The following is a 12,119-nucleotide window of genomic DNA, read 5'->3' as shown; positions in this document are numbered from 1 at the left end:
TTTGGATTCCCTTTTCTCAGAACTCAGGGCATACCAATGAATAAAACTCAAAGTGATTCCCATGTGCACAGAGCCAATCTTCTAGTTGAGGGAGACAGATAATAAACATTCAATATCTTAATGAAAATGTCATTGGAAGTAGAGTAGGGAGAGATCAGGAGTACCAGGGTAAAGCTTGTTTTGTACCAGTGAATAGAGTCGCCAGATGTCCAGATGTGTCCCATGGAGAGCTTGCATCTGAGCAGAAATCTTGAAAGGCACTGTGAGACCCATCCAGTGGGAAAGAGTCTCCCAGGCAAAGGGAGCATAGCCCGGGTCTTCTTGGTCCAATGTGGCTGAGCAGGGTGCTCTGATATGAGCATGGTAGGAGATGGATTCCAGGGGCAGGGATAGCCACACCATATGAAACCTGAGGACCAGGCAAGGACTTTGATGATCTGCTCTGAGTTGTTTGGGGAGCCCTTGGAAGATCTGAGCAGAGGAGTGATATAACTAATCTCCACGTGAAAAGGATCGCTAAAGCTGGTGTGTGGAAGTGACCCTGACCTGTAGGGAGTAGAGAGAGTAGGCAGAGAGGCGAAGAAGACTCAGGGAGGGTAGTTAGTAAACTACCATGGGAGATGGTGATTCTATCAAGGGATAGCGGTGGGGTCATTGAAAAATGGAATGGTTGGATTTTGATAATATTTGGAAGATAAACCCCCAGTAGGTGGATCAAATATTAGAGAAGCAGGAGAGACAAATACTTGCAATCCCAGCTTCCAGTAGCTCATGCAGTTTATTTTAATATAACAGTCTTCACACTTTTAAACCTTTCACAAATGAGGGGAAAAAAATAAATCAGCTAAAGCAAGCCCAAGAAGCAATAAGTAAAAATAAATCCTGAAAACTGGTTTGTTGGCCAGTGACAAAGGAAGAAGTTGAAGATTAAACACAGAAGGGGGTAAGATTAATTTTAGAAATTCAGATTTAATTTTGACAGAGTGGGTCTTGAACAGTTGTTTGCCAACAGTTGCTTGATTATTTAATATCTATTTTATACAAAGATCAGGAAGGCTCATACGTGTGTAATAGTGTACAAATTATCAGAAAAAAGATAGAAAAATTCACCATGTACTTAACTGATTTTAAGACTTTTTAAAAACTTGCTTGTATGTGTTTGTCCCTTGCTCTTGAAATTCATCGTGGCAGCCTGCTCACAAAGCATGGTGGCCGTCCCACTGACGCTTCCTACCGTCTGTCCCATTGCCCAGGTCCAGGCCCGGTCTGCATTGGCCCTTGCTTGGGTTATTGAAGTAGGAGGCTCATTTTTTTTCTCTGCATCTAGTCTCTTTCTCCTCTTCAAAGCCCCCTCCAAACTGGTCTTCTTAAAACACATGTCTCATAATATTGATTTATTGCACAAAACCTTCCAGTGACTCCTCATTGCTTCTCAAAGGACCCTGGAATTTCTTCCAACTGCCATCATAGTCCTGTTGCCTATTCCTCCTCTGTCATTGGTCCAAGAAACTGCCTATTTATTTCCTAAGAGCTTCCCACACTTTCCTGCTTGGGCACTGATAATGAGGAAAGTTTCTCAACTTGCAGGAAACACTCGCCTCTAATCCTCCTCCAGGTCCACCTTCTACATATTTTTCAAGTCCTCCCCAAGTACAAATTCTCTTAGACTTCCTCAGTCTCTGTGTCAGGATAACCCTTCCTTCTTCTGAGCTTGTGCTATATTTCTGTAGCACTTTTTAATGCTTTTTTTCCATGTTTTTTTTATCATAATCTGCCCTATATTTTAGATTTTTTGTATCTGACTTAATTATCTAATTTGTTCATTCTCAAAGTCAGAGGTGGTGTCCAATATCATTTTTGCTTACCTACACATTTATGACTGTGCCAAGCTCATATTTGAAACTAAATAAATATCTAATGGATATATAGGTGGATGAGTAGGAGATTATCGTGACCACAAATCCCTTGCTTTAAGTATTTCCCAATGTGGATTAGAAAATAATACTTGATACTTGTCCAGGGCTTCCACACAGTCTTGAGGAAGATGATTTCATTTGGTTCTCACAAAATTCCTGTAATAGTTTTACATATGTAAAGGCCAGGTTCTAAAGAAATAAAAGTAACCAAGTACATAATAGTTTGAAATTAAGAATTTTTTATAGTATATTGTTTGTTTCTTTTTGATAAATCTGTCAATCCGGCAGCTGATACGTTTTTATGCACCTATGCACCAGCTAGGTGCCAGGGACTCTTGGGGACTGGGAATGTTGAACTGAGCTGGATGATCCCCCTTCCCTGGAGCATCTTCAAGTTTTAAATTGACAAAGGGGCAAGGGTTAATAAATTGGTAATTTAAACAAATTATTTCAAGCACTAAGTGGGGTAAAGATAAAATAGGGCAATGTGCTAGGGAATGCTGGGGGTGAAGGGGAAATTGCCTTGTTTACCCTGTGGGGAGACCCTGCAGGGGTGATGTTTGAGTTGAAGTGAAAGTGATGGAAAGGAGATAGCAAAGCAGTGAAGGAAGGAACCAGAGATGTACCTTGCTGGGGTCCAGCCCTAGCAAGAGTCGAGGTTCGTGTGTTGGTGAGAGGAGAGTCAAGGTCGCATGAGAGAAGACGCTGTCACACGAGACCAGCTACAAGCTTCTCCAATTTTATTCAGGATTTGTTAAATTTTTTTTTTTTTTTTGTGGTACTGGGGGTGGAATCCAGAGGCTTTCTACCTCCGGGCTATACTCCCAGACCTATTTTATATTTTATTTGGAAACAGGGTCTCACTAAGTTGCCGAGAGCCTCACTAAGTAGCTGAGGCTGGCTTCGAACCTGTGCGATCCTCTTGTCTCAGCCTCCCAAGTGTGGGGATTACAAGTGTGGGCCACCATGCCTGGATAGGATTTGTTACAATTTTTATACTTTCTTTTTTGGCCGAAAAAGCAAGGCATAGCCGTGAAAGCAGGACCTTCAAGGACAGGAAAAATTTTTTTACAGACTTCAGGGGCAGGGTGTCAGACATTTAAATAATGATAGAAAGTGTGCTTTGTCTCACTTTGCAAGGCCAACTTGAACTTAATCTTATACATTGGCCCTAACTAAGGTCAGTTTGAACTTAATCTTTGGCCCAAACTTTATCCTTGGGAAAAAAAAAACTTTGCTGCCTGAGTCTCTCACAAGCTGCTGCCCATCAATTTTAGTTATAATGCTTATAGATTAAATTCCAATAATATATATTGATCCAAATAATCCTAAAATAATTTTTTTGAAGAAAGGAATGCTAGACATACTTCCTGGGGGATCTACGCCTTTGCGGGTCCCCTGATCGAGCTTTCTCAAGATCTGCATGAGATGCTGTAGCAGTGCCTAAGGCACAGGAAGGAAGGCCAGTGTGGTTGGAAAGGATAGATGAACGCAGAAGGTGGTTGAAGGAGACATGGCTGGTGGAATAAGAGGGGCTCATGGGCGCCTTCTTATTTATAATGAAGACAATAGTACTTTTTAAAAACTTGTGATGGTCAGTTACTGAAGGATTTTCAGGAGGGGAATGTTTTCTATAAATATCACCACTTGTTAGGGGGGCAGTTGGGGCAGGGAGTGGGGCAACAGAGGTGGCAGGAAGCCAGTGAATAAGACTTGGGGGCTGCATGACATCTTTAAAGTCACTTGGATTCCAGTGATTGGAGTGACGAGTGGATCTTTGCTCCTTGTCCAAGGTCATGCAGAGGTCTGTGACAGAGGAGGTAGTGTTGTATACACACTCTTCTGGTTTGGGAGTACTGAAATATAGAAGAAATGCAAACACAGTCCTCTTAGGGTTTAACATAATTTGCTGGTTTGCTTTTATTAATATGACCAATTAAAAGAAAGATAATTTGTGTACCATGCACTTTCCTCCTCCTCTTCCTCTTCCTCCTCCTCTTCAACTTCCTCCTCCTCCTCCTTCTCCTCCTCCTTTTTCTCACTTGGTTTAATTGTATTTGGACTTATCTTATGCCTATATAGTCCCCCCCTCCATGTTTCCAATCTTGCTTGAGATTTACGTGCTGAATCATTTCTTCCTAATTACAGGCTTTGGTGGCTATTTTAAGTTAGTTTTCTCCATGTCAAACTTGTGTTTTGAAAACAACTCAAAAAATGATGTAGGGACTAATGTTTCAATTTGGCTTCTCTAATAAATAAAAATATCCTATACAGAAAATGGGAAAACTAAATTTTATTTCTTTAATATAATCATGTCATAGCCTTTAATTCAAACTGAGATCCTTAAAATATCTTTATTTTTCTCATAAAATAAAAGATTTCAAACCCACATGTTATGAAATAATGAAAACACATGGAATTATTAATCTCTAATTAAGTAAAATAATTTTTTCAGGATAAGAACATTTTCTGGGACTATTTGCATTGGGATTGGTACCAATAACTCCTTGATGAATCACCTTTAGCAACTCTATCGCAAGTGTGAGAGAACTCCTCAGTAAGATGCTGAACTACTCTGGGGAACTTTGCTTCACATAACTGGCTCACTGATCCATTCTTCGTTGGCATTAATTTGTTACTAACTATAAGTCAGGCACAGATGCAAAAAATGGAGGTGCAAAAATGACTAAAAACAGTCTGTTCTCAAGAAGTTCACCAAAAAAGTTAGCAGTCAGTCAACAATTACAGAGTAAGGTAACAAATAAAATGGTATTCCTCTGGCTCTAAAGGAAGCAAGCCCAGGAACACCAAGCATGGACACGCACCTGGACCTGAAGCCATCAGGGAAGGCTTCCTGGCATTTGAAGTGACAGTAAAGGGGGCTCATGTTTAGTCCAGCAGAAGCAGGATGAAGAGAAGAGACTGCCAGGACTTCCTACTTTCATTTGCACTGGGAGTTTTATGATTATATTATATGGATGGTTCATAGTAGGCACTGAGCGGAGAGTTTTGTTCTTGGTCCTTGCCATTGGAAGCTACAGGATCTTAGAAATAATGAACTGTGTTTTGTCACCGCATCGTCTATAAAACACGTTCCCGTATTGGATGCTTGGAAATGGAAATCCAGATCCATCTTAATTTGTCTTTTGTCAATTTCTTTTTTAGTAAAAATCCATGCGTATCTAATACACTTAGTCATTTTCTCATTTTCTTTTCCTTACTCTACTTCCTTCCTTCCTTTCTTCTTTCTGTTCTTCCTTCCTTCCCTCCCTCCATCTCTGCCTTCGGTCTTTTCCTCCCTTCCTTCTTGCCTTTCTTCTTTCCCTGACTCTTCTCTTCATTTTAAAATCAAGTTCATAAGTTTTGGATGATTCCTAGAGGAAATGAACCGTGAGCATTTACATTGTGTTTGAGTAGTACTCAGCAGGGATACACTCCACAAATTTTTCTGATTCGCATTTAACACAACTTTCCTTAGTCTCTTAAGCAGTTTATTGAGGTTAAAAAAAAAAAAAACTTAGGGAAAACGTGGCAGCAACTGGTACACGGCCCTTTTCTCAAATAGCCCATTTTGCTCTAATAGAATTAGAGTAGTATCAGCAGGAGCACCAGGCAAAGCTCGTGCTTGGTTTCTTTTTTGGGAAAGGAAGCTGATCACAGAGAAGCTGAGTATTACCAAAGTAGCTCAAAATAGAGGGTGTGTTAGGACCAGCCCATCATGGGCACTGCTTTTAATATTTATTTTGTAGATCTTGGTAATGTATAACCTATTCCTGGCATTCATGTGGACAGTTTAGGGGTTATATATTTCCCTCCTCTAGATATATAAGACATTATTTAATGGAGTATATGATTATATGTGGAGTATAGATCTTTGATCTTTTAGCTATTATTAAATGGTCTGAGAGATTTAAAGTATCCAGTGTCAAAGATTCTCAACACATTCCTGAATAGAACCTTTTCATGTCTATGGCAGTACAGTACTATTGGGAAAATGTAGGCGATCATTTTGTATCTTAAGTACATATTTTAATGTCACACTACTTAAAGGTATACTGCAATAAATCTACTTAAAGGTAGATGTATTGGTTATTTGATAACCTTTGTTACTATGCAGTCACAGGAGCACACCTTGAGCAAATGCTGGCTTTTCCCATTAAAACAGAGTTTAGAATTTGTAAAATCATAGGGCCATACTGACTAACCATACTCCATTACTTACAATCATTCTGAGACTTTGAAGATGATCCTAGTTTTTTTTTTTTTCATTTTAACAATCTTCTTATTGCCACTTCTTAGAGTTTTGAATGTTTGAAATTAGTAGTATTTCATTGCATGATATAAAGCTTGGTATAATAAAACAGAGCCACAAAATGCCTGTCTTATGCTACTGGAAATATGGGTTAATCTAGAGAACTCTGGAACCTAGATTTTTGGATTTCATTGACCAATAAATTAAAAATAGAGGAACAACATAGAGTTACAAAATCTTTATTTTGATATGAAAAAACATTAAGGAAGGAAGAAAGAAGGGAAGAAAGAAAGGGAGAAAGAAAGAAAGAAAGAAGAAAACTCATGAAAGACAGAAGACTGAGAATATCCCTCATTATCAACCCGCTCTCAATGTCAGTGGTGCAGCTTTTGGCTTTTCTTGAATGAACTAAGATGCCCCAAATGTACTCTATTCACCTTAGCTAAGACTCTAAAGCTTTTAAGTGTTTTGGAGAGCAAACGAGTTAACATGATTTCAACTAAACTGTATACTTATGAGTGGATACCGGCCATGTGCTAAGGAATATGTGGATAATATTCTGGGGTTTAAATATCTGTGCTGGGGGATTGGTGAGTTGGCCCGGGCCACCCTCCCCCCTCATGCCATCTTGGCATGGGGCTGTAACTATTTTCTGTATTTCTATTTTCTGTAGTTCTATCTTTTTAATAAACTTTTTTAAATCTTAAAAAAAAAATCTGTGCTGTGCACACAGCACAGATATTCACTCAACACAATTTTGCTTCCTGTTTGGCTGTCTGACTCCAGGGTGCAGGTGCTCTCCCTTCGCCCCCTGCCCCTGCCCTTCTATCAGAGCTGTGGATGGAATCCGAGGCATTGTGTATGCTAGGCAAGTGTTAGACCACTGAGCTACAAGCCCTTCCCCTCCTGTCTTTCTCCTAATTACCTGTGTCAAGAGATTTAGCTTCATCAGTGTGAATTCAGTGACAGATTATCATTTTCTTTCTCTCTCAAAGCATACTTAAGTATTTTATTTATTATTATTATTATTATTATTATTATTAGTAGTAGTAGTAGTAGTAGTATTTTTATTTTTATTTTGGTGGTACTGGAGTTTCTGGAAGCCCTTCTACCTCCGGGCTACACTCCCAGGCCTATTTTATACTTTTTATTTGGAAACAGGGTCTCTTAAAGTCAGTGCGGCTGACTTCGAACCTGCACGATCCTCTTGTCTCCGCCTCCCAAGTGCGGGGATTACAAGCGTGTGCCACCAGGCCCGGCCATACTTAAATATTTTAAAGAATTCCCCCAAAAGGCATTTAAGTTTCTGGAGAGCATTGAGGAACAGGGCAGATCATGCTGTAAAAAATTTTCAGATCCTAGAATGGTGAATTCAAAGTTTATTTAAGTCATTTTTGGAAGAATGGGATCCTAATGGTCATCAGACAAAAATAAATATACATTTAGCCTTTGACTTTTTTATTTTTGGTCACTTTCTGAAACAACACCAGGGTGCCTTTATTAAAAATGGAAAGTAGAGAGTGATGGTTTAATCACAATCTTTTATTCTTTTTTATTTATTTATGGAAAATAGGCTGCACGGCAGGGATCTTCATCCTCACCCAAGCTGAGAGAAGCATCATGTTCTTCCTCTTCCCTGGAAAATACGACAAAGACACCCAGCAGCCTGTCTTCCTTGGGATCTAAAGAAAGGCAGTCCTGGCTTGACATAGTTAATAGCTCACCCGCTGCTGAAGATGTGGGACACGCCCTCACATTCGCTGTGCAGGTTCATGCACCTGCACCTTCAGAGACTGGTAGTTGCAAGACCTCAGAAAACAGCTTCCTTGCACCAGAAAGTGGGTTTTTGAACTCTTTATCCAGTGACGATACTTCTTCTTTGAGTAGCAATCAAGATCATCTGACTGTCCCAGACAAGCCTACTGAGTCAAGGATGATGGATCCAGGTAAACTAAGGAATTATTTACTCTCCTTTAGAGAATTAATATTGATGATAAATATGGAAACCTAATGTGAATTTGTCACCAGGATTCTTAAACTCATGAATGGCGAGTCAATATTTAGACAGTTGTGTGGGGCCAATCTTGGGTAGAGTTTGTAGAACTTCAGAGTCCAGATCACCAGTTAGAAGCTTTAAATGTCACTATCCAGATGCTTTAGAACTGTGAGACATGTGATGGTTAAACCAGGGCTTTGCAGTCTGCTTTTCTAATATTACTTTGAAGGATCTAGATGAGCCTAGATCAGCCTCTGTCTCTGTGCCATTCCACATATTGGCACCCAAATGTGCCCAAGTAATTAGTAAACAATCTGTGTGCTCTTTGGAGGCCAGCACCTGCACCTTTAAGTATAAAGGTGAGCACAGCTTAGGCTTTTGAAAGCCATTTTGAGTCCTAACTAAAGGGAAGAGTTAATAGTGTGTTAAAATTCATAAGTTTTTTGTACTTTGTGATAATTGGTCCTACCCGTGTGTTCTAGTCACCAATTTTTATGGCTGTGACCCAAATATCTGACACTCAAAGCTTAGAGGAAAAAGGGTTTTTATTTGAGGGCTCACAGTTCTGGAGCTTTCAGTTCATGTTAGTTGGCTTTTGTGCTGGAGCCATGGCTGTAGGTCTTAAGGGCATGAACAGGAAGGGGAGGGGAGAAGATCAGAGAACAGATGCTCACGCAAGGTGGGCTGGGTCACATATACAGTACTCAGCTACATCCCCAGTGACTCATTTTCTCTAGTCTTGCCAAGCCTTTAAATATGGATTCCTGGTCTGATCCATGATGTACAGGGGAAATTTTAAATCCAAGCCCTTACACCTTTTATTCAGGACTAACTTTTCTTTATGTTACTATTCAACCATGTCTTGACTTCTCTGGATGTCTATGGCTCATTCATTCTGAGTAAAACAAGGCTCCTGATGTCAGATACTGAGCAGGGAGAGGATGGGGAGTCGGAGGTGCAGTTTAGAGTTTGCCATTGTGATAAAATTGACTAGCTAGAGTTGCTTAAAGACATAAACAACTACTCTCCCCTACTCCTTAATCAGGGAAGGTGTCTTTAAGGTCTCAAAATTTCAGATATAGCCTGTTTATTTAGTTTTTGGTACAAATAATTTAGGCCAAGTATCACAACTGTAGAATAAGTTTTGAGGGAGAGAGAGAGAGAGAGAGAGAGAGAGAGAGAGAGAGAAGAAGAAGAAGAAGAAGAAGGAGGAGGAGGAGGAGGAGGAGGAGGAGGAGGAGGAGAGTGTGTGAGTGAGTATTTTGTGTGTGTGTTTGGCACTGAGGATTGAACCCAGGGGTGTTCTATCTCTGAGCTACACCCCATCCCATTTTTATTTTTATTTTTAATTTTAATTTTTAATTTTGAGACAAGTTTTCACTAAAGTATGGAGGGTCTTGCTAAGTTGTTAAGGCTGGCCATAAACCTGGGATCCTCCTGTCTCAGCCTCTCAAGAGCTGGGATTACAAGTGTGTGCCACCAGTCATAGTCTGCAGTATTTTAAAATGTGTGAATATGGCCCCCCAGGCAGGTACCTCTTTCTCCAAGTCCCCCCAGTTGTCAGAACTCCACGAAATGTCACCTGAAGATGTTTTACTCAGATGAATCTCCCAGTTGGTTGATGAGGACATTTTTGCCAGTTGCCCCAATATAACCATCTATCTATCGTACACTAGAAAAGCTTCAGTGGAGGTAGACATTTGTAAATTTACTTTCTAGAGATGGATGGCAGGGTTGTGGATAAAAGAAAGGAAACAGTTTCACGGAGGAGTACAGGGAGCAAGGTTTGGACTGTGAGGAATGAAACGGTAGAAGCAAGTTGGCCTCAGATTTGTGAGTTGCTGTTGTCTGGACAGCACTGCGCTCAATCGTGTCTTCTTGGAAGTAGAAAACTGAGGACAGTGGTACAAGTAAGAGGAGGTAGATTTAAGTTCAGCCTGGGTAGCTTCTGTTTGATGCTGTGAGCTTCTCAAAATGGAATGGGCTCCATGGGAGTCGTGTGTCTCCATGGTTGGAAGAGCTTCTAAGCTCTTCCAACTCCTTGGCTGATTCTAAGGTAACCCTTTCTCCTGACGGGTGCCTGTATATTCCTACTGCTCACAGTCTTTGTTCTCGTGGAGATGTACCGAAGAAAGAATATAGGTATCTTGATTGAGATGACCTCTAACTGGATGCTTCAGGGATCTTTCCTGGTACAGGACTGGTGGAGCTAACGAAAACAATCAAAAGTACTAAATCTATTATTTTCTGGTGTAAAACTCTTAATCATGGGATTATGAATAGAACTAAAAAAAAATCCATACACCCCTTTCCACCAACATATCCCCCCCCATCTTCATGAATAGCATCACTGCAAACGCATCACAAATACTAAAATTCCATTTACATTCTTCCCCAAGAGATAATCCTGCAGATTGAAAGTTTTCCTTTTGGATCCATAGCCTGGGACTCCTGGGAAGAGGAATGCAATTCTTGGCCATGTCGAAATGCCATTCTGGGAATGCATGTGCTACAGAGCCTGTGCCTAGAGCTCTTTTAAGCAAAGAATGAACCTGGCATTATTTACTTTTAAATCTCATGCAAGGTGTACAAGAAAATCTGGGTGCTTCTCCAGTTTCCTGTGAAGGTATTTCTCTCGGTGGAGAGGAAGAGAAAATGGAAGTATTTTTCCCTCACAGACTCGTTGGCAGTTGCCATATGTTTCAGATTTTTGCTGATGATTTTCTCTTGCTGCTGGGGATTTGGTCAAATTCCCAGAAGAACTTGAACCACATTAAGCCATCTCTATGGAAACGGCAGCCTGATCCTTGCTTGAGTTTGTGATGACTGGCTGTTGAGTAATCAAATGGAGCATTGTGTATTTTTTTTGTAATGTATGTATTTGTGTGTTGGAGAAAAAGGTGGCTTTGCATTCTTGTAGCTCCTAAAATGATTTTTTTGAATTGTCAGTAGGAAAGGAAAGCCCTGACATTTCCATATCTAAAATAATGCTCAGAGTGTTTTTACATGAAGAATTGAAGTTTCAATATGGTTCTAGACAGGAGTTAAAAATTTAGAAGATAAGATTATGTCCCAGTCTTAAGATGCTTTTGCTAGATAAAAGAGGCTTTTATCCTAGAAAAGATTCTTAAAGGTTAATAACTGAGTCAAGACACAAGCAGACAGTGTGTATTATAGCTTTTCTTTTGTTGAGACAATGAAAGAAATATTTTGTAGGGGGCATGCAATTAAAATTGTGTTTGCTAGAATTTTATACTGAATCTAAATATCCTTTTAGGCATTTCTCCCTGTAGTGTAAGCTATTAAAAAGGAGGGTGTTAATTGCATCCTAGTGCCTTTCTGCACTGGGAGCTTTGGACTCTAGAGCTCCAGGGATTCCTCACCAAGTCTTTCCACAAAGCATAGCAGGAAGAGAGGAGGCAAGGGGGTTACTGGAATGTTCATCTCTTCTCTATTTTATTCTGTGCTCATCCTTTCTTTTGTGACTCACCTTTGGCCAACAACGTATGTATGTGATGATGAATCACACGGTATATCTCTACATGTATATGTACAGCACACACTACCTGCTAACAATGGGGAGGCAGTGCCACTTTTACTTACTGAATGAATGAAAGAATCATACCCCAGATGCTGAACTAACAGGGCTAATGCCCAATTTATACACATATATTGTCAAATGCAAGTACTCTCAGCATCAAGCTGGAGTCATGTAGATTACAGACTGAATAAAAAGCATGGTTAATGAAGAGACAAACATTACAGTGCATGCAGAACATCTCAGCAAGGGGACACAAATGAGCCAGACCTCAGGACCTAACAGATATTAGCAAAACTCACGGAGAATCCCCGTGCCAGCAGCACGTTTGATACAGAATTTTAGCTAGCTACTTTGGAGTATTGCTGTAGCACTCATGTGCTATGTCTCATCAGGAAAAAGGCAGATAAAAAATAA

At 40.1% G+C, this 12,119-nt stretch overlaps 1 protein-coding gene across 1 annotated transcript in view; it reads left to right on the top strand.

The window, feature by feature from the left end:
• Positions 1 to 12,119, top strand: part of IPCEF1 (interaction protein for cytohesin exchange factors 1) — a gene marked incomplete at its 3' end in the record, with an annotated part of 70,016 nt that overhangs the window by 37,806 nt on the left and 20,091 nt on the right. The window contains exon 7 of the mRNA XM_080700151.1: positions 7,742 to 8,114. Within this exon, the coding sequence (XP_080556277.1) occupies positions 7,742 to 8,114 (373 nt within the window). The remainder of the gene's footprint in view (positions 1 to 7,741; positions 8,115 to 12,119) is intronic.

This window comes from Muscardinus avellanarius (assembly GCF_963383645.1).
Source record: "Muscardinus avellanarius genome assembly, chromosome: 8".
In the NCBI taxonomy this organism is placed as follows: domain Eukaryota; kingdom Metazoa; phylum Chordata; class Mammalia; order Rodentia; family Gliridae; genus Muscardinus; species Muscardinus avellanarius.
The sequence above is the reverse complement of the archived record's forward strand: the minus strand, read 5'-3'. Positions and strand labels throughout refer to the sequence as shown.